We start from the raw sequence: 23,225 nt of genomic DNA on the forward strand, positions 1-23,225 counted from the left end.
CAACAACTCCAAAAAAACAGGGCAAAGAAAGCCACGCCGAACAACAAAACCCAGAACTCCAAAGGTCATCTTTAAATGAACTGGTAACATGGCTTCATGACTTCCTTAAATTCGGAACATTCTAGATGGAAATCCCTCTGTGCAAAGACTCCAAGAGAAAAAACTGCGTCCAGAGGAATTAAATAAGGATCAAATAAGCAAGGTGAACACCAACCTCCCGACTCTGACACCATTTCAGCGGTTATCATCAACAGTGGGCGGGTTCTGTGGAGCCTGAACAACCACTGGAGCCCTCCTCAGGGTACTCACGAGCGGCAAAGTTCAAACCCGCCTGCCTCCCAGACATTAAGAAAGCAGCATTCTATCATTCTCATGGCCGAGAACGCCGGCCACTTCCAGTCCCACTCTGAGGGGTTGTAGTCCCTGTGACCTTAAATGACAGACATCAGCGTTTTCTGTTCTACTCAAGGGTCTCACTGCATCCCCTTTCTCTGACCCTCCACACCCAACCCTGTTCATGAGCAAGGGATAAGACAAGAAAACAAAAATGAAACCAAACAAAAACACAACAGGAACCCAAGCGCCTCCTCTCAGGAGATGCAACGCCTCCTTTCTCAAATTCCAAATCTAAGGTCCTGAAACATCTAGTTGAGGATATATGGGAATATAAATTCAATCAGTCTCTCGATATGGCAAAAAATCCCACATATGGGATTGCCCTGTAATAAGGGATGCGAGCATCAGCAGGATAACTACTAGAAAAGCAAAACTTCAGTGTCCGAATCTATGCCATTTCCTCGGGTGTATCACAGGAAAACTGCACACAGCATCTTCTCCTCCCCCTACAGAACTCCCTCTCACGCTTACGAGCCTGAAGTGAGCAACGGCTGCGACTCCCTGCAGCCTGTACGGTAGTTCCCGCACCCCTGCTCGCCGACCTGCTGCGGGCCTGGAGCTCCTGATCTCATCAGCACAACAGGGAGCTAGTGGACAGAGCACAGCCTTGCTGGCTGGGACCACCTGCTCCTGCAGTTTGGACGACAAAGTTCAGACGAAGAGGGGTACCATGAGGTACCCATTCAGTTGACATGCAGGGGGTTTACAAACGGAGCAATCAGAGCCTGGGCGGTGAGAGCGGCCCTGAAACACCCTCGCTCTGTCCGCTGACTGGGCTGGCGAGGGTTCAGGCGGAGAGGAGACCTGTACTGAACAGACTGAGGAATACTGTTCTGCAGAACGCCTGTAACCGAGCCCTGGAAGGAAAGGCAGGCCCTCCTCTCGGGTTGCACGCCGAGGCAGCTGGCCATCCCCCGTGCTCCCGGCGCCGTCGCCGCCGTGTCTTTGGAGAGAGGGGGCACCGCGGCCCGGCCGTGTCGCAGGCACACACACTACGGGGCTGTCTACGCTCACGTGCACGCTCTTCTCGTCCACGTCACTTAGGTGTTTTCGTATTGATAAAGATGGATTTAAGAGAATTAACATCATCTCAAGGCAAAAGAAGTTGAGAAAAACTACAAAACAGAACCACTCCAGGCTAAGGGATTACCTCACACACAGCGGCAGGGGGCATGCAACAGTCCCCACCCTCAGTGGGCACGGAGGCAAGTCACTTACGGAGCTGTTCTGCATCCTCATTTCATAGGCTGCTTGTCTCGGGTTACTGGCCACTTGAGATCCTAGCGAACTTCTTGAACCCAGGGCATGAGGAGTTAGTATTCCACCAGGGGAGAAAGACGGTTGATCTCTCTAACATAAGTGGAAATAAACGAACATAGAAATTAAATCACAACACAGAGGACAGGAAGAAACGAGGGCAGTGGGAAGGGTCCCCACTGTGGGCACTTCAAGGGCAGAACAGTTTTCCGCCAGCATCACGGGGTCATCCACATCTGACACGAAGGCGACTTGCCCTGCAAACAAGTCCGTAGCAGTAACCCTGCTCCAAGGGAACACACGGCGCCCGTTCTGCTGCGACTGCACGGACTGAGAGCGCCAGCTACTTTCAGTTCCACGCAGGAACTGTTCAAGCCTCATTAGGCTGTTCTGCTATGTTTACCTACAATTTCCTAACACGTTCAAGACATGATTTTAGGCAAATAAAAATAACAAATAATAACAAAAATATAACATTTACCTTAATGGTTAAAAAAAAAGTCAAGAGTTTGATTTCTCCGTAGGAAATACAGCTTCTATTAACCCTTCACCTTGCTAGAATTTAACTCTTTACTGCCAATTAATTAGAGCTATGATTACAGCTATAACAGGTGACAGCTGTGGCTGACTGATAGCTACTGACACAAAATAATATCTGGTACAAAATAATATCTAGTACTACATATAAAATAAATAAGCTGCAAGGATATATTGTACAACACAGGGAATATAACCAGTATTTTATACTAACCATAAATGGCATATAACCTTTAAAAATTGTGAATCACTGTAGTCCACCTGAAACATGTACTACTACGTGAATTATATCTCAATAAAAAAACTAATTGAAAAGAAAGTAAAAAATACATAAAGTAGAAACCAAATACGTTCCTCCCAATCTAAGCGGCTTGGAACCGTCCTGCAACAAGTAACTCTACTCTTCTCCTTTCTGGGCTCCTGAAATTGCTCAAACCCCATGAAAGAGGAGAATAAAAGGCAGTCTCTCAACTGCATGAGTTTAAAATTCAACAAGGAAGACAAGAATCGCTAGAGATAAAGGGAAGGACCGCTCAACCTGGACTACAAGCAGAAGCAGCAAGGGAGGCCGGGGAGACGGCAAGGTGTGCGGGGTCCGGAGCAGGCACCTTCTGGAGGGGCCAACGGGAGGCAAGGCTCCAAGTCAGGAGGGACGGGGTGCGCTGAGAAGAGAGCAGGGGGAGCTGGCGGCCAGGGCCCGACCAGACCTCAGTGCGCACGGCAGCCACACTAAGGGTCACTGGTGACTTCCAAGCAGAGGAACAACATAGCTCTGATACCTTGTTCTAGGAAGATGAACCTGACAACACAGGCTTGCAAGGGGATACAAAGGGTCGACTGTTCTTACCACAAAAACAATACCTGATTCTTGTAAAACCTCAGACAGCTGAGTGTCACCTGCCCGCTCCTGCCTACTGAGTGTTTCCTGCAGACTCTCTCTGGCTTGCAGGACAGTAGCAATAAATAAGGATCTCTTTAAAGTCAATACCAGGTAAGAAGGCAGCTGGGTGGGGACTAAGTCCCTAAGCAACCCCTCCTGGGAAAGGAATAAAAAGCTCAGCAATGACCACCCTCCTCCCCAGCTGCGAGCTTAACACCGCTGCCAGCCTTGTGAAATTCGGGAAGACTCACCTTCATTCTCTTTCGTTTTTCTTTCTGTCGTCTTCTAAAACTGTCCTAAAAGTATAAAATCCACATATTCTGTCAAATAATTACACAAAAATGTAAGAGTTAAACATTACCAGGAATGATTCAGGAGACAATTAAAGTTTTAAAGGAAGACCCCAGAAACCAAGGCAACAATTAAACTAGGCAGTGGAACGTGCGCTCAAAGTGCTGCAGAGCAGAACTCTGGATGGACAGAGAGCGTTCTAAACTGAGTTCAGATACAATTTAAATTTTCCCTCTGAATTTTTTTTTTCAGATTGCTTTTCACACCGTTTCAGGAAAGAATGCAAGAGTCGTGACAAAGACCCCTGGTTTCACGCTGGAGTGAATAGGCTGCCGATGTGGAGAAGACACACATGAGAAAACAAGTCTCTAAGTTGGAACTGAATACAGCTCATCATCAAGATGACCACTGGAAAGAGTCAACAAAGCAACTTAATAATGAGGCCTGACAGGTCCTAACCCTGAGACACGAACGGCACAGCGGCTGGAGAGCAGTGGGGCGCTCCGCCAATCCTACCCCCCCGAGTCCAGAATGCTGACCAAAGACAGGAAGACAACACAGACGTCTGCACTGCTTCTTCCGGGCTGAGCTGAGCCACAGCAGAGGGGCCAGGCCCCTCCACTCGTTTTCAAAATGCAGCCACGGTTTCAACCGGACAGGACTGAGGGCCGATCTTGTTCCCCACATGCGGGGCCACTCAAAGGCCTCCTTTACCTCAGAAAGCACTGAAGTGACAGCTGGGGTGGCCATGGTTGCTGTCCGTCACCCTACTCGCTGCACTGCCACCCCTCTGTGCCAGAGCTGCACCCCGACACGTGGTGACCGGCTGCCCTAAAACTCCTGAGACGGGAACACCGCCCATCTCCCTAACCATTAAGGAAACTTCTCCTATCTGACCACGGCCCTCCCTTCCTGGCCGCCAGGACCCTGCACTCACCTGCCCTCCTCTCTCATCCTGCTGCGTCTCCACGCAGCTCCCTGGCCTCTTCGTGCTGGTGGCTCTCCGGGCCCGACACTTGGCCCTCTCCACTTCTCTGCTCTCACGGAAGTAATCATCCAGTCTCGTGGCTTTAAACACCATCTACCTGCTGACGACTCTCCTACCAGGACCTCTCCCTACTCATCACCCAACCTGGGTGTCTCAAACGGAACACGTCCAAAGTGGAATCCCCACCCTCAGCGCTGCCCCTCCCAGGCTTCCCATCACAGCTGCTCAGAAAAATGCTTGGGTCATTCCTGACACCTCCTGTCTCACATCGAGGATTAATCCGTTAGCCACACCTGCTGGTTCCAGCTTCAAAACATGCTCAGAATCCTGCCACCTGTTACCTTCTTCACTGCCGCCACGCTGGCTCCGATGGGCTGGCTGCCTCTACACAGCAGCCAGAGGGATCGCTCTACAGTACGTGTCACACCTCTGTCACGTTTATGGTTACAAGATGCAGACTGAGAGCTGAAGTCCTGTTAACGACCTACAGGGATCTCTCAGCTCGGCCTCTGCCTTCTTTCCGACCTCTTCTCCTGCCCCCCCCCCCCACTGGCCCCTCCGTTCTGCGGACACCCGTGTGTGCTCCTGCTCTGCCACAGCGGTCCCCTCTGTCTGGGATGCCCCTCCCTCACACAGCTGCACAGCTGACCCCTCACGTCCTTAGCTCTTGGTTCTAAGCCGTCTGTCAGCAAAGCCTTCTCCAGTCGCCTCTTCTAGGACGGCAGCCTCCCCATCCTGCCTTCCCAGACGCTTCCTCATCTGCTTTATGTTTTCATTTTTTGGAGGGGGGAGGTAATTAGGTTTGTTTACGTACAACAGAGGTACTGGGGATTGAACCCAGTGCCCCGTGCATGCTAGGCAAGCCCTCTACCACGGAGCTGTGCCCTCCCCCCACCTATCACTCTCAAACACATGACACAGTTCACTTCATTTTTGCGTTTACTGTCCATCTCCCCCAGAGAACTCCAGCTCTACGAGGTCAGAACTTCTATTTTTTTGTCCTTTTGTTTTCTGCTGTATCGGTAACACTCAGAATACTACCTGGCACAGGGTGAGCACTTAATAAGGATTTGCCAAATAAATAGCATCTGCAAGAAGAAAGGCAAACACCAAAGCTTGTGGAGTAAAAGGCGTCGCACTGACCTAGCCGCTCAGCCTCAGCAGTGAGCACGGAGGTAGCCCCGGTCTCCTCTCTGGCCCGCTGTCTCTCAGGGAGGCAGTCACACAAGCAGAGCAGGCCCACCGCACACAGATCCTACTCATGTTCAGTCCTTTTCTGTCCTATGAACTCCTTTGGAAATCTCTCAAAAGCCGCAGACATGCTTTCCAGGAAAACACATGCACCCAAATACTTATACTGAATCTCTGAGGGGTCATAAATTTTCCCCAGTGCCCAAGCATACTGACAGACGTCACACGACGTCACGGACACCAAAAAGACCCAAAGCTGTGAAATGTCCTCTCTGCCAGGCCAGCGGGAAAACAAATTACACACTTAACCCTAGAGCACTGTGGTATCTATCCAGGGTCATACATCCCCCCAACACCAAACACCGATATTTAACAGGACGGAGCCCGCTGAAGCCACGTAGAAGGACTTTCCTGGCATGACGTTTGTGCACCGAGTGGCACGTGGCAGGTACAGCTTTTTCTTAAGCGTCAACGGCAGCAGGTCAAGTGTAGCCACCGTGCCTGGTGCAGAATTAGTTAAAAACGGCCGTTCCGGCAGATACGCGATATCCCAGACCAAGCGAGGTCTGTTTTTTGAATTTCACATGTAAAGCCTGCCAAGGACCCAAGGCTCTGAAAGCACACCTCCCTCTGCTCTGCAAAGGGGTACCCAGAGTTCCACAGCGGAGGCCGCCAGCCCCAGGCTGCAGAGCTGAGGGACAGACACTCCTGTCAGATACAGCACATGCCTCGCTCAGCCGGGAGACCATGGAGCAATGCAGCCGTGCTAGTACGTTACTACCGCTCAACAGCCACATGACTTAGAAAATCAGTCTCTGAGGGGAATTCCTTCACTTCCTTTCTGCTCATTTTACCCACCGCTCGCCTCCCTTCCACTCCCCCATGGTCACCCTCCAACCCACTCTGCCTCCCGGAGCTGCCCCTCCACCCTCGGCTCCCGGGGTGCCCCAGCCCTGGCCGAGGATGAGGGGCCTGTCCATTGCGCTCTGACACCTTGGGCAGCACCAGCGCCCCGCTCTGGGGGCTCCTCCCAGCTCCCTGGGACAGGCCCCACCTTCTCCCAAAGCACCCGCACTCCTGAGGGTCCCGCGGGAGGCACTTCACTCCATGCACGCTCCCAGGGAGTTCAAGTTCACTCTTACAGTGAAGTGTCTCCCCTCTGCTAGTGGTTCTCACATTTCCTTTCAAAGTCTGCTGCCAGGCGCTCTACATGTGCCCATCCAACTGGTCCACGGACTGCCCTCCTCTCAGGTGTCCAGTGGCCCCTCAAACTCAGTATCTCTTCTCATCCCCAACCCATCCTGCTCTCCTGGGTAGATGAGGGGGACCTGCTATTTCAGTGAACGGCACCGCAACCTCCCCACTGCCCAAGCCGGAGACCTGGGCTCCTCACCTGAGCCCTCACCCGATCATATGAAGCCAATTCCCAAGTGCTTTGTGATTTTATTTCCTTTTTTCAGTCTACATTTCTTAGAGCTGTAAGTCTCTGCTTTGGCGGATGCAATCCAACCCAGACCCCATCCACTCTGCTACCAGAGTACAGAGTTCCTAGATCCAGAGCAGAAACACTGCCTACAAAACTCGGCAGCCACTAGTTCAATTCCAGCACTCTTCTAGCTGTGGAATTCTCATTTCATGTCCCATTGATTAGACAGATGTTTGGATTTACATCTTAGTTAAGAGTAAGAAAAGAAAAAATTACAATGCAACTCTCACAGTGTGCAATACACAGCTCCACACAGCAAGCAGCACAACCTTTATACAATAGTCAAAGCACTGGCCACTCGTGATCACGTTGGTGTTTGATACACTGTAATGATTTAACAGCGCGCTCAGAGAGGTTAAAAGGACAATCACAGGGTCATCATAGCCTATTAGAGACAGGAGCAATTTAGCTACTGCAATAGAAACACTTTACCTCATCATCCTTTCTCTTTTTAAAAATGCTATCCTCAACTTCACCAACTGCTAACATGATCATCTGTACTCTCTGCAGATTGACATAACCACTTTCTGTAAGGTAACCCTGTAAGTGATAAAATACATGTAAAATGATCTCCTTTTAAAAGCAAATACTTCTGTTTTGAAATTATTCAAGAGTGAACTTACCCCAGTTTTGTGTACCACAGTTTTGTAAATGTTAACCAAACGGTCAATTGCACCTTCCCTGCCGCCAGGAAACAAACATTCCGCATTAGGACCAGCGTGCACTGCGAAGGCGGGAAGGCTGCGAGGGCGGCGGGGGACCTCCGCGCACGCGCACACACCTGATCTCCAGGGACGGCAGGTGAGGAAGGAAGTCGTTCCCCACAAAGAAGCACATGAAGACCCAGTCGTCGATGCTCCTCTCCACGTCGAACGTGAACGGCAGGCTGGCCATGGTGAGCTCTCTCTCCAAGTACTACAACCGACAAGGGGCGCCGCGTTACGGCTGCCAAGGGGCACCCCGCCTCCGAGCCCCGGGCTCGGGCCGCGGCTACCTACCTCGCGGAGCACACTGAGCCGGAGGAAGATGAACTCGCCTTCTGCACAAGGAAGACTGTCTGCAAGCTCATCGTGCTGCAGGGAGGGGGGAAAGGCTCAGCCCATCTACTCTGAGCCCTGCATTCTCACCAACCGAGCAAATACTGTGGCTTTTCTAAAGACAGACCCGCTTAACGTTACAAGTATTAACTAAAAAAAGAACTCACCAAACCATTTGAAAAATAAAAATCACCCATAATCTGAAACACACCCAGACCAGGGATCGGAACTGTTTTTTTGTGAAGGGCCAGACACTAAATATTTTGGCCTTTGAGGACATTTATGGTCTCTGTTGCATATTTTTTCATGTTTTATTTTGTTTTTACAACCCTTTAAAAACAAAAAACCTTAGCTCAGAGGCCAAATCTGGAGGGCTGTGTTGTGAACCTGACCCTCACCCACCCAGTACTGACATTCTGATGAACACCTCACCTTCCCTGTCAACGTGTATACTTATCAGCTGCTTTTCTCACTCAACATGTCTTTTAATGAGGCACCATATTCTTAAAACACAGAAACCCCTTTAAGAGAATGGATGGTGATCAAGTGAACCCCAAATATATAGCAACTAGGAGTAACTTACAAGTACCAAGAAGTTTAAAATATTTGATTCATAGTTCTTTTTAAGAATAACCACTGGAGATAAATAACTTCTACCAACAAATCGTGTGCAGTGGGCTTTATTAGCCACGAGACCTCAGCCTCGCGTGGAGACAAGCTGGGTGAAGAGACAGTGGAGAGCAGGAGCGAGTGCGCCGTGGCTCTGAACGTGTTACTTTAAGAGCTGAGGAAGACCACCTCTGTCAGGGTGACAGGGCAAGCAGGCAAAAACCCAATCAACCACGGTCTCCGCTTCAGCCATTCTTAAAATGAGGCACCTGAATATACTTAACGCCACTGAACTGTATACTTAAACATGGTTGAAATGGTACATTTTCTGTTACATGTATTTTATCACAGTAAAAAATAAAATTTAAAAATATTTAAATGAGGCTACTGGCATCTCAAAGTTCTTACCTTCCCCTTCTTTTCTCTTGGCAAACCTTCACAGTCCTTCACCTCATGTCCCAGCTGATTACAGAGCCCGCACGGTTTGGGCTTGTTTGGTTTGAACTCTTCTCTGATAATGGTAAAGTTGGGCTCATGTGTAGCAAGGCCGAGCATAATGAGATCAGCTGTCAACAACAACACCACGCATGACAGTGGGCACGTTCTGAAGGCCCTGAGTGCAACAAAGCAAGACATCGCCGCAACGGGAGGCACCAGCGCAGACAAGCCCAGACGGGCACAAGAGCAGAGGCAGCAAAGCCGCAAAGCCTGCAGACTCCCTAGCAGGAAACAGGACGGCCTCCAGACACGCGGGCCTAGGACACAGACTGCCTCTCGAGAGCCAAGCATCTGGAAATTTTCCACTTAAAAGACATGTGCAATCATACAAAGAGGGTGAAAAATGTTAAAAAAAAATTAAAGATAAGTGAACATTAATCACAGATTAAACAACTCCATTCTAGTTCCCTCTCAAACAGAAAATTTTTAGAATTTCCAGGCAACCACAAATAATCCATCACTGTACACCCACCCATCGACTTGCTATGTTTCAATCCAAGAGACTCAGACCCCAGAGAAGCAGCTTACCATCAGCTCCACACAGGCAATGGTGAGTGTTTGGGTCGTGGTTGGGCTGGGCTGAGGAGGGGAGACACGCAGTTACATCAGTGCACTTCACCTCACAGGCGTATCCCATGTCACCTAGTGTTTTCTACACAACGGCTTGTTTTTTTAAGTGAACATATAATCAAACATTTACAAGCGTGCTTTACCTCTTTGTCTTCTAATGTAATCCATGATTTTATGTTCCCCTTCACCAGGGACACTAGCATCAGATAAAATAACCTACAAAAAGCAAAAAAAATTTTCAGCCGCCTCGAATTTTCTAGCACAAAAATCAGTAGAACTGAATATCTTAAATTGGGATAATTCTATTAATAGAGTGTTACTAACTGGAAATTTTTCTTAGTAAGGTGTTTATGTATTAGACATCAAAATTATTTCACTGGTTAACTTACTACATGGAATATTAAAAAACATGAAATCTTTAGGTCAAACTTAGCCATTAGAAAAATAGATCAGTTTTTCCCAAGTTCCTACTGTTCTCACTGCTGCTCGAGTGTACAGCACAGAGCTACAGAAGCCCCGAGAGTGCCCATGAAATACAAGGTACTGTGCCTAATTAACAGGCAAACAAGCTTATGAACCTCAAATTATATAAAAGTTGCCTTAAATCTTACTTAAACACTTAGGAAACAGCTATTCTTTAAAGGCAGCCCCATGACTTTAACTTTGCTGTATTCCGATCTCTGGTAACAGAAATCAATCTCACGTACACATATTTTAAATACCAAGTCCCACTTTACGGCTTCACCGTGATGGGAACTGCCACAGAGACGAAGCTCGGCTGTCTACTCCTGGACCACGCAGGGCACCCACCCCATTCCTAACAGCCCTGGAAGCTTCTCTGTCCTCAGTCAACCAGCATTTTATGGTGGAAAAGGACAAATAAAAACAGACATATCAAAGTGCAGCCTCAAATCATCCCCCTCATCTTTCTGGAGTACCAAAATGCGAAACTTACCGTCAAATTTTTCCACCCAGGGTCATTATTTAAACGATCAGCTATGTAATAGCGAAGGCATTTAGCAAGATTGTCCATGAACTCAGTTCCCTAAAATGACAGAAGGAAATAAATTAACCTACCGTTTAAGAGTTAGCAATAGCCAGCAAAGTATGAGACCACTTACTGGGGTAATACAGTTGCTGTCAAACCTCTCTTTTATTTCTTCTGGAGGAAGAAAGCCACCTAGAGAAAAAGGAACAATGCTCTGTTTTTCTCATAAAAAGTGAAGTAAGTTAGTCAGTATTAGGCCAGAACAACAAAACAAAAAGTTCAAATAAAAAAGAGAAGTGCTGTCACCTGAGGAACAATGTTCGCCCTTTTCTGAAGAAAGGAAGATTCCTTCCCTCAAATTTAAAGTAAGATTTAATATGACTGCCAAACAATAAATGGTACACAAAAGATACATACTGTGTTATAAAAACAAAAACTATGTTCTTCCTAATGCCCCTGAAGCAGCACGCGCACGCACGCACGCGCGCACGCGCGCACACACACACACACACACACACACACACTAGGGGTTCTAATACTGCTAACAGTTCTTAAGATAAAGGGGTCTTAGAAAAACAAAATTAAAATGCGGAGTTTAACACAGCTTTATATGCTAAGAAATGACACCACCAGCTAGAGGGAATTTAAAATCCTACTTCTTCCTCTATCACTGATGAGCTTTTTCTCAAGACACAAATATATCTCTTAACATCTTAAGAAAGATAGCTTTAAATTCTGTTACAAATACACACAGGTTTGAGAGTATTAAAGACAAGCTGCAGCTGAAGTGCACAGAGACCAGAGCACCCCCAGCAAAGCTGAAGTGACACCAAAGGGACTGTCATGACAGGCTTGGGCGCTCTTTTTCCACCTGCTGAACACAATAAACTGTGGCTTTCTTCCCTGGTCTACCACTTTGCCTCCTGAACAGTACACCACGCACGCACCCCGCTGGCCGGGCCCCGCCTGGCACCCAGGCCTCTGGTCAGCAGCAGTGCCGCGGGCGTCAGGGGCCTGGCGGTCCTCCTCTCTGAGGGCAGCTCCTCCCTCTGTACCCTCAGGAATTCCCAGGCTCTGAGGAACTGCAAAGATGACCACGTTCCACTCCACAGCCCCCTCCCGAAACTGAAGGGACGCGGGGCTCTCCCTACCTGCTGCCCCAGCCTGCACTGAGATGTGCAGGGCCAGGGGAGAGCCCGGAAACACGGGTCCCCTCGCCCCAGGCCTCCTTGGCAAGTCCTGGGTTCTAAGGAGCAGCACTGAGCAAGCCACCCACACTGATCTGAGGACAATGTTCACGGAACTGTAGCTCTTTAACAGACCAAGAGGAAAAGGGAGTCAGGAGCACTCACGTATTTGCACTTTGCAGACACAGGGAAGTCAGCTGAGAGCTGCTCTCGCCCTCAACGACCCTGACAGTCTGCGCTCCCCGCCGGGGCTCCCCTCTCTCTATTCCCCAGTTTCCCTGTCACTACAGGGTTTAGAAATGAACAAGCTTATTAACAGAATAAAGGATTCTGTTAACTACTTTTCCTCAACAGCGGATATAAATTTTCCTTGGGTATCCTGGGATCCTGATTAAATTAAAATCTTAGCTATCTGTGGGGGGAAGCTGGCCCCCTACCCCTTCCGCACACATCTTGTAAGAAGTCTGACTCGGAGACGCACACTCTACCTCTTGCCAGTATCTCCTCCCGGACGCGCTGCTTCTCCGCCGCCGCCTCCGTTCCCTCTTTGGACGCACGGAACCTCCGAGAGCGCTGCTGGTTCATCTTCGCGCGGGGCGCCTGGGGATGCGTATTTCACACTCACGTGTGCTATTCCAAACACGCGCACGAGATCCGTGCACTGTTTTGAATCGGCTGGTCTTACAAAAATAATATACTAAAACATAGAAGCTAAGTAATAAGTCTAAACAGTCCTTCTGTGACAGACAGGAGATCCCAAGAGCTCAAATCTGGACCAAGCACCTTAAGGTCGAGCTCAGTTAGGTGAGCAAGTGACCTGCCAAAGGGACAAACATCCGACAGCATCAACACCGCAGGGCCCCCGACTTAATGCCGGGTCTGCGGGGTTATGGTGTCTCAAGACACCCAAGAAGGAAAGCTCACTTCGCTCAAAGACGCAGCCAGCACACAGTGAGCTGTTAGCACGAACCCGGACTGGAAGACCTTCCCTTTGCCATGTCTGAAAGGAAGGACAGTCTCCAAGTGGGATTCACACGACCCCCAAACCCTTTTTGTATTTCCCGCAATCAGGTTCATAATTACCACTCTCTCTGCAACGAGGCACAGCAGGTATAAAGGGAACAAGGTTTTAATCAAACGTACTTGTCAATCACTCTAAGCAAATAGAAACTTAAACCACAGGATGAGTGGAGTGAACTGAAGGATGCAAGGTTTGAAATCACTGAGCGGAGCCTGGGGCTAGAAGGGACTCTCAAGTATCCTGTCTACGTAAAGTAAGTTATCTCGTATCCTCTTTAAACAGTTCCCTTTCCTGCAAAACGAGACCACCTCATCTAACTCTCTCAGCTAGGAGTTCTGCACTGATATGTTACAGACGAGTGTGCAGGCACAGGTGCACGCGTGTGCACGCTGCACACCTGGTCTCGCAGGAGGGCCGCCTGCAGTAACGCAAGAGGCCTTCAAGACGCGGAACTACCGTGAGCTGGAGTATGTTTCAAATCAGACACACTCCTGTTCCCTTTATTCTTTCCTACGCTTTAACTGAAAGTTAGGTTTTCAAATATAAGACTTTGAGTAGAGAATCTCACGGAAAAGTTACTCTCCTGGGACCCAAAGTTTCCTGTATTTACGAAATCATCCCATTAGCCACTAAGATTACTAAATCTAAAAGAAAGGGAATCTATGTGCATACGGCTAAGTAAGTTTAGGGCCACAATTCACCCTAATTTCCATGGACCCTGATGTACAGTCTGGCGGTCATTCACAGTGAAAGCTACCTGATACTGCTACCTGAGTAAGTTGCTCTGCACTTACGTTATTTTGATGACTGCCCACCGCCTGCAGGACAGCATCCAAGCTGAGCGTGGCAGGAAAGGCCTTCTCAAGCCCATCTTTCTACTTTGCTTTCCCGTCTCAACACCGGCAGTCACCCAAACGTGTCAGTGCCATCAAAGACACGGGAAGGGTGTTGACCTGACACATCTGAGACACCTGGAGGTCCTCCTTCCCCACGCTGTCCCATCCACTGCCCCCATCTCCAGTTATTCTCTACCCTTCAAACGCTGGGGCCAACGCCCCCTCCTCTCTGTCTCCTAACGCCCCTGAGGCACTGACTCCCCCTCCCTCAAAGCCCTGCACGTGTCTGCACATGTGGTCTAGTGCAGGTGGGCGAAGGCCCTGAGTAACTGGCCCTATTCATTTAACCGTCTCTGTCCCTTTAGTGACAAGCCCTCCAAAAGCAACAGCCCCACAAGCAGCCCCAGCACCTCCCGGTATCTCGCCCAAAACAGGAGCGCGCGTGCGCGCACACATGCTCACGCACAAAGTTTGAATGAATGAAAGATGAAGCTTTCTTTCTCAAATTCACCACAATCAACGTTCTTCATTATTTAGCTGACTTCATTCTAGACACTGGGGACACAGGAAAGACAAAACCAGAGGATTCTAAGTTACTCAGCACGTACCACTCCATCTATCGCCATGTAGAGAAGGCGTCTTGGCCTCACAATATTGAAAAGTCTGTCGATGTATTCAAAAATCGCAACCATCATTTCATCCTCGTTTTTGGGTGCTGGTCTGGAATGACAAGCAAACAGTGTAATGCAACACAGCCCTCCCCTGCCGTCTGCCATGTCCCCTCTGCCGTCTGCGAGGTCAGTGACAAGAGCAGGTCACGTACTTGTCCTCAGGATGAGTGCAGGGGTGGATGATTCCGTTCATATCCAGATACAGATTATCAAACTCCACGTCGTTTGGGTTGGGCTTGCTGGCATCGACGGGAATCTTCACGCCGTTGCATTCTTTCGGCTGTGAGGAAGGGATAATTCGGGGTAGTTTGTTCAAGTCTGAAACTGACACATCCTAGGCTCAGTATGAACCCGTGTTTCATTTCTCAATTGGAAATAAAATACTTATTGTAATCTTTAATTCATCAGATGAGAAGCTATTTCACTCCTTAAAGCTTTCAACACAAGTTAATCCTGACTACACGGGGGACAGTTAGCAGATTCCCAAATCATTCAACGGTCCCAGTGAGAGACCACAGGAGCCATCTTAGACTTCATGTCCCTCACCCGCCCCACCCATTATCAGTAAGTCCTGTCAATCTAACCTGAGAAATGCCTCTCGCTTCAACTCCTCTCATCCCCGCTACCAACATCAGGCACCACCTCTCACCCAAAAGATGGCAGCAGCCTTCGCAGGGACAGCCCCACCTCCAGACTCCCCTGTCTCCAGCCCACCCTCTATGCGTCAGTCAGTTTTCTTTCTTAAATACAAATGTGGCTGTGTCTAAATCTTGCCTGGCCTTTCCGAAGCCTGCCAGAGCAGGTGCAGACCAGTGAGCCGGGCCCTGACGAGCCTCCTGCCCCGGCCGCCCCAGCCCCTCAGGGCTCTGGGAAGCTGCTCTTCCCCCTCGCGCTGCCCCTGCTCCCCCTGCCTGCTCCCTCAACGCTCACTTCCCGAAACCTCATGAACCTTCCAGGGTCTACGCTGCTCGCTTTGTAACACTCTGCACATGTCTCCCAAGAACCTCACTGCTCCTGCATTACCTCACCATTTCGCTTGCTCACTGGTTGTACGCCCGTGGTTTTATAATGGACTGGCCGCTGTAACCCCCACCTGCGCTGCGAGTTCTTCAAGGGCCGAGGCCTGCGCGGCGTGCACCCCTGCAGGCAGGCAGCTGTATTTTACAATAAGCATTACCTTTCTCTTTATCTTCCAGAACTTCAGCAAATGATAAGAATATGAGATAGGTTTTTATTCTTAGGTCTTTTATTCTTATTAGTAGTAAAAATTTAAAAATAACACAAAGTATCACTGGTAAAAATGAAAAATTGTGAAGAAATTAAAGGCCTATCATATACATGCTACATCATGGATGACCCGCAAAAACATTCTGCCAATGAAAGCCAGTCACAAATGACCACAGCCAATCCCGCTGACACGACCCAGAAGAGATACATCTTTACACAGAAACAGATGCGCTTCAGCCTGAGGTGGGGGAGGGTGCAGGACACAGGAAGTGACTGGAAATGGTTACATTTCTTTTAAGAGTGATGAAAGTGTTCTAAAATTAGATAACTGTGATTGTTGTACAACCGCATGTGTACTGGACCCACTAAACAGTATACTTTTAACAGGTGAATTTTATGGCATATAAATTATATCCCAATAAAGCTGTTTAAAAAAGGAAATAAACAAAAGGTCTACTTAACTAGGTAAAAGAAGAGCCCAAAGAATGGATTAGAAACTGCAGTACGTCCATATACCAGAATATCAGACAAAAGTAAGATTCAAAGAAATAGAGCTGGAAGCTCACCAACACCTCGCTATGCCAGTAAAGCGAGGTGCGAAGGAACGATGCGGTCCACCGCTTACAGAAAGTTACAAAGCAGAGACAGCAGCATCAGGCACTGTTCAGGGATAAATTCGTGTGCTGCAAAGGCACAGAGAGCCAGGAATGATAAACACCAACCTGAGGACAGTGGTCATCTCTGAGAGGGGAGGAAGGAGACTGGACTTCAGCTTGTATTTACAACTGGGAGAAATGAGTAACTAAGGGGACTAAAGGGCAAAACAGGGGAGAAGCTATCAAGGCTCTGGGCACACACCCCACGAATCAGCAAAGAGGGGCTTGATCAGAAGCAGGGAATGGGATACGTGGTAAGGAAGCAGGTCAATTTTGGGCATCTGTCAAAGAAGATAATCCGATGGCTCCAAAACAAAAACAAAAACAAAAACAAACTCTCTGCCTCTCCAACTGACCTCCACACTCCAAAGTCCACATTTCCCTTCCTCCTGAACCAAGCAGACTGCACATTCAGGAGAACCCAGACCCACTCTCATCATGCTCCCCTGGAAGCCAGTTAGTAAGTATTTTAGACTTGTTGACCATGTGATCTCAGCTGCAATGACTCACATCTGCCTTTTAAAGTAAAAGCAGCCATGAACAATATGGACACGAATGGGTGTGGCTGTGGTCCAATGAGACTGTTTACAACAACAGGAGGTCACCGGCATGCTACACTGAGCGATGAGTGCGGCTGCAGGAGAATTTCTACTCCCACCACCTACACAGTACAGCCTGGGGGCAGGGCTAGGCCGGTCCTTATTTTCAAAGAAGGACTCCAGGCATTCCCACTAAGAAAACTGAACGCATTTTCCTCTCAGGAGTTCTGAGGATATATTATTCAACACATTAATTATGTAAATTAATGTTTGTTTTTTCAAGAGAAGATTCTGCTACTCTACAAGGGAACTCATCCTCCAAGAGCCTTGTCAAATACAAGGCCAGTGCATCTCCTGCTGGGTTCAAGAGAGATGCTTCATTGATCCAAAGGCAGCTAATCTGAACCCTAAACCCAATTCACTTCAAATAGCTTTTCATTATCTTTTGGGTTTTCCAGATGATAAACTGAGCACACCTGCAGCTTCCTTCCCATCCCAGGCCACACAGAAGACTGAAAACAAACAACCACAACTGCGTAACTGCACTGGGAAACCAAAAGGAGAGCTGTCTGCGACTGAGAAACCCCGGGGCGGGGGGGCCTGAAATGCAGAAAACTGGCAGATCTGATCAGAACACACAAACGCAAACATGCAGGAGGAAGAGAACACAGGGGCTCGGGGCCTGGGGCTCACAGGACACCTTCTGCTCGGCCATCAGCACCAGCAGCGGGAAGAGCTGGGTGGGTCAGCCCCACGCTCCCCCGCCACCGCCCTCTCAGGCCCCAGGGGAGACAGGCATTCCAGAGGACACGGTGCTTGGGGAGGAAGGGCTGTCAGCGCCCTGGCTGGAGGGACGGGGTACCCCTGCCCAAAATCTGGAGGTCAAGGCAGCTCTGCGCAGCCAGAAGCCCCCTTCTTCAAGGCACAAAGGAAAGGACACGTATCCCAACTAAGCAGTGGAGAAATTACCCAGCTTGTGCACAGATATACCGAGGAATCAAGATAAAGGACGTCTTTACTGGAGTAAAGATAGTACAAATATACAGACAGTGAATCAGTATAAAAACACACTCTACAGTTTTGAATGAAACCCCTAAAGTGACTCTCACAGCGATCCACCCTTCTAGGCAGCCTTGTACGGCTGCCTGGTTCCTCAAACATGAGGCGGAAACCACCACTAGTAACAGCTAAGTAAACGCACTGTATCTCAGAGCAGCATTGGAAAAGCCACGGACATGCCTGCGCTTCCGCTGTGAGGGGGTTCCCACTGCTGGACGCCAGATGCCACACTGCAGAGCCTGGTTTGAAGGTTTCCTTAACACAGCTCGGAGCTCCAGGAAAGAACTGCAAAACTGGTGATATTTTGGAGAGAAAGGGTCAAAAAGCTACCGAAATACTCAAATTACAGTATTTTGGTTAAAAATTCAGGCCATAAATTTTGACACAGTTGCCCAGTAGAAAAACTTATTACTTTCAGTGATGAGTGTTTTTCCAACTTGTATGCACAGTAGGTCTCCATTTTTAGTGTTTCTCAGCACGGACTAATCACCACGAACACTCACAGAGCACGTAAACCGGGCGGGCACCGTCGCACGGGCTGTTACCACGGCTCCTTTCCCTCTCCCCTCACAACCCCAGGAGGTACAGAACAGCCTGCTGACACACGAGGACAGAGATGCTTAGCGGGGTTGGGGGTCCTTCCAAAGTCACCCTTCTGCCAAGTGCAGAGACCAGAATTTGAACCTTCTGGATTCAGGGCTGGTGTCTTAAGTCGCATGTTAGGCCGATTAACTGTAGCTTCACTAGATCCCACGTGGACTTACTGACCACTCAGAACGCGTGGCAGGGACGACGGGCAGAACCGCAGAGGACACAGAGCACCCAAGACCTGTGAATGCGACCTTCACCCTCCAAGACACAGCACGTGGGAGAGCTCGGCTCACCTGCCCCGGCTGAGCTGGTGGCAATCTTTTAAACAAAACATTTAAAGCCTTTGGAAACAGTCCGAGGCGCAAACAGTAATCTAGTCAGAACAGAAACCTAGGAAGACTCAGAACTGACCCCACTTGTAAGGAGAAGCCTGCACCCACAGGCACGAGCGCAGCGAGCTGTGGTGACAAGGAACCGAGCAGCAGATGCACCAAGGCGTCAGACGGCGGGAGGAGCCCTCCCGGGGTTGGAACGGGAATCCCAGAAACGAGTCCCTGGAAGGAGCCACATGTTCACAGGGTCAGGCCACAGAGGAACGCGTGCCGTGGGCACTGCTGAAAGCAGCGGTGCCATGGACAGCACTGAATGGAGACTGCGCCCGGCAGCCCAGTGGCTGAGTGGGAGCACGCCCCACCGGTGCCACGGCCGTCCCAGGGGGGCTGTGGGTGCACCGCACGGCACCTCCGGGGGGCAGCGCCGGAGCCAGGACACACCTCACTGACGTAGCCCAGCCAATACGTGACCACGAAAACCAGGAAGACACCTGGGAAGAGTCTGCAGGGACCAGCACCCAGAGTCACTAAAATATATTGCCTAAAGCGTCCTCTTTGCAGCAAAAAACCACCAGCACAACAAAACTACCAGGCAAAACACAGCAGAGAAACAGAAGGCGGCCCTGCACTGAGAAACAGAGGCACAAGAAACCACCTGTGAGTGTCCAGATGTCAGCTTTAGCAGAAGGGAGCTTAAAGCTGCCATTATAAACATATTCACTGAACTAGAGACATATGGTTAAAGAACTAAAGGAAGATAGCATGACAATTTGTATCAAGTAGAGAATATTAACAAAGGCAAGAAGTATAAAGAACAAATAAATGGATCCTCTGGGGTTGAGAAGCACAGCAGCTGAAAAAAAAAATTCATCAGAGGGGCTCAAGTGTGGACTGGAACTGGCAAAAGAATTTTCTTCATGTTTTCTGCTTCTTTTTAAAAATTGCACATTTATTTATTTGTTTGTTTATTTATTTTAGGGGGAGGTAGTTAGGTTTATCTATTCATTTTTAGAGAAGGTACTGGGGATTGAACCCAGGACCTCATGTATGCTAAGCGTGTGCTATACCCTCCCCCTGAGAATTCTTAAACTCAAACTCAGATAGATTAATAGAGATTATGCAGGCTGGGGAGTAGAGAGGAAAAAAGATCAAGAAAAATGAACAGAGCCTGAGAGAAGTCTGGGACAAAAATAAGTAAAGATATATATCCTTTGTTTTCTTAACTACTATTGCAAAAAAAAAAAGCAACTGTATAAAATGATACTGTGTAACCCACTACAGCTCACAGCACACAACGCAGTACAAACGGGATACGTCTCCCGGTAACAGCCCGAACGGTGGGTAGGCGCAAACTGCAACGCACCGTGGACGTGACTGCAGACGGTAAAGGAGTAATTCTCGCAATGCACTGTTGGGCTTGTAGCATTAATGCATATAATACATGTAATGACAGACCAAATAAAAAGGAAACTAGGAATCAAGCCATACAGCAGTAAAGGTTCCATATATTACTGGGTTTAAACTAGTATAAATCTAAAGCTGTTAAGATCTATGCAGTAAACCCTAGAACAACCACTTAAAACAGATTTTTTAAAAAGATCACTAATGAAATCTAAATGCTACATTAAAAACACATATAGAAAACAGAAACCCAACTATATTGATAACGTTAAATGCGAGCTGATTGAATAATCCAATCAAAAGACAACCGTCAGACTGGATTAAAATTGATCCAGTTATATGCTGTCTACAGGAGACACATCTGAGATTCACAGATACAGAGTGAAAGTAAATGGATGGGGAAGAATAACCACCACAAGAAACGTGGAGTGGCTGCACTCATATCAGACAAAACTGACCTAAAAAATTACTAAAAGTAATGGCATTTGATAATGATAAAAAGGTCAATCCATCAAGAAGATATAACACTTAGAAACATATATATACCTAATACCAGCATGAAAATACACATGACTTTTAATAAATGATAAAAATGAAAGGAACAGACAATTTTCAATAATACAAGCATTACCAAAACCTCTCTTTGCTATCAGGAGACACGACTGTAGGGTGGCCACTGTGTAGGAGGGAGCAAAGCCCCGAGTCCCGGGGTACTAACGCTGTGATAATACTCTGCTTCATGATCTGGGCGCAAGTCACACATCTTCAGTTCGTGAAAATTAACGAACTATACATATACTTAAAAAACTTCAACATATGAAGAGTTTAAACATTTAAATTCCTATACATGTACATACATATTTGCGTATAAATACTTCAAACAGCTTCAAAGATCCTTAATAAAAAAAAGCCCCGATCCATGCTAAACATGGATGAATCTTGAAAACATTATGCTAAGTGACAAAGTGAAATAAGCCAGATACAAGATGACAAATAGTATGATTCTGCTTATATTAGTCCCAAAACAGGCAAATTCATAAGACATGAAGTAAGGGGAAGGGAACAGAGAACTCAGGCGAGTAGACAGATTCTGTTTGGGATGATGACAAAGTTCTAGGAATGACAAACAGTAATGGCTTCACAATATTGCAAATGTACTTAATGCCACAGAATTCTATATATAAATGGCAAATGTCACATTATGCATATTTTGCCACAATTAAAAAGAGGAGGGGCAGCAATCATCAAACTGTATATAAAAACAAGAACCAGCCGTATGTTGTCTACAAAGAACACTTCCTATATAAAGACTCAAGCAGGCCAAAAGTAAAAGGATGGAAGTAGACCATGATAACACTAGTCAAAAGACCTGCTTATATTAATATCGGACAAAACAGATTTCGAAGAATATTACCCATTTTATAATGATAGAGGAGCATATTCAGCAAAAAGACATAACACTCCTAAGCGTTTGTGCACCTAGTAAAAGAGTTTCAAAATGCAAGGTGCAAAAAGCAACAGAGCTGTAAGAAGAAATAGACAAATCTAAAAAAAGTTTTTATAGAAGATTTCCATACCCCTATCAATTACTGGCAGAACAAGAGAGACAATCAGCAAGCAGTGTTCCCGTCTCCAGTACCCATCACCCAGCAGGACGACGTTTGTAGAACACGCTACCCAACAGCAGAGCTTGTGTCTTTTCCAAATTAAAATGAAACATTTATCAAGACCATACCCTGGGCCATAAAATAAGTAAGTTAAGCTTTCAAATAATTCAAATTACACAAAGTAGGTTTTTTCTTTGTTTTTTGAGAATTATATTTTATTAGGTGGACTTTCTGAGGACTTCAGGCCCAGGAGGCAGCTTCTCAGATAGCTCTGAGGGAATGCTCTGTAGAGGGAAGGGGGGAGCCAGGGTAAACAGGGGTTTTTGCAACAAAGACCAGGTGGCCGGAACATCAAAAGATCACTGTTAATTAAGGAAAACCAGATTATCTCAAGTTAATGAACTTCGTGCTTTTCTACATATGGGAAGATGCAAGAGTCTGGGCTCACCGAAATCATTCCTTTGATGAGCACCTTCTCTACCAAGGGCTAGTATCCTGATCTTTCCCATCCTGAGTCCCCTCAGGGTGCACCACCAGCGGTGGCTTCTGTCGCTGAGGGCTTGGCAGTGGGCACCATGGTTGTCTCCATCCCAAGTTCCCTTGGGCTCACCGTTGGGGGCTGTGGCAGTGGCTGATGCAGCATCCTTTGCTTGCTGATATGGCAGGCAACATTTTTCATTCACAAAGGGTAGGAAGATAAAATTCAAGAAATCAAAGTATTGCTTACGGTTTCCTTTTCTGTGCAAAAGCTTGTAAGTTTAACTAGGTCCCATTTGTTTATTTTTGCTTTTACTTCTATTGCTTGGGTAGACTGCCCTAGGAGAACACTGCTGAGATGTGTGTGAGAGAATGTTTTGCCTATGTTTTCTTCTAGGAGGTTTATTGTATCTTGTCTTATGTTTAAGTCTTTGATCCATTTTGAGTTTATTTTTGTGTGTGGTGTAAGGGAGTGTTCTGGCTTCACTGATTTACATGCTGCTGTCCAGTTTTCCCAACACCATTTGCTGAAGAGATTGTCTTTATTCCACTGTACGTTCTTGCCTCCTTTGTCAAAGATTAATTGACGAAAAGTTTGTGGGTTCATTTCTGGGCTCTCTATTCTGTTCTATTGATCCATATGTCTGCTTTTGTACCAATACCATGCTGTCTTGATCACTGTAGCTCTGTAGTATTGTCTGAAGTCTGGGAGGGTTATTCCTCCAGCCTCATTCTTTTTCTACACTAATGCTCTGGCAGTTCTAGGTCTTTTGTAATTTCATATAAACTTTATTACGATTTGTTCTACTTCTGTGAAATATATCCTGGGTAATCTGACAGGGATTGCATTAAATCTGAAGATTGCCTTGGGCAGCACAACCATTTTGACAATA

General features: G+C 47.5%; 1 protein-coding gene across 1 annotated transcript in view; it reads right to left on the bottom strand.

Moving 5' to 3' along the window:
* XRN2 (5'-3' exoribonuclease 2) overlaps positions 1-23,225 on the bottom strand; it is a 65,001-nt gene that overhangs the window by 36,174 nt on the left and 5,602 nt on the right. The window contains exons 2-15 of the mRNA XM_074347794.1: positions 14,596-14,723; positions 14,381-14,492; positions 12,404-12,515; positions 10,862-10,920; positions 10,696-10,785; positions 9,884-9,956; positions 9,699-9,749; positions 9,081-9,238; positions 8,025-8,099; positions 7,808-7,941; positions 7,650-7,707; positions 7,459-7,566; positions 3,322-3,366; positions 1,615-1,746 (exon numbers count right to left, since the gene is read on the bottom strand). Coding sequence (XP_074203895.1) covers positions 1,615-1,746; positions 3,322-3,366; positions 7,459-7,566; positions 7,650-7,707; positions 7,808-7,941; positions 8,025-8,099; positions 9,081-9,238; positions 9,699-9,749; positions 9,884-9,956; positions 10,696-10,785; positions 10,862-10,920; positions 12,404-12,515; positions 14,381-14,492; positions 14,596-14,723 — 1,335 coding nt within the window. The remainder of the gene's footprint in view (positions 1-1,614; positions 1,747-3,321; positions 3,367-7,458; positions 7,567-7,649; positions 7,708-7,807; positions 7,942-8,024; positions 8,100-9,080; positions 9,239-9,698; positions 9,750-9,883; positions 9,957-10,695; positions 10,786-10,861; positions 10,921-12,403; positions 12,516-14,380; positions 14,493-14,595; positions 14,724-23,225) is intronic.

The sequence above is a fragment of the Camelus bactrianus genome, chromosome 19 (genome assembly GCF_048773025.1).
Source record: "Camelus bactrianus isolate YW-2024 breed Bactrian camel chromosome 19, ASM4877302v1, whole genome shotgun sequence".
Taxonomy (NCBI): Eukaryota; Metazoa; Chordata; class Mammalia; order Artiodactyla; family Camelidae; genus Camelus; species Camelus bactrianus.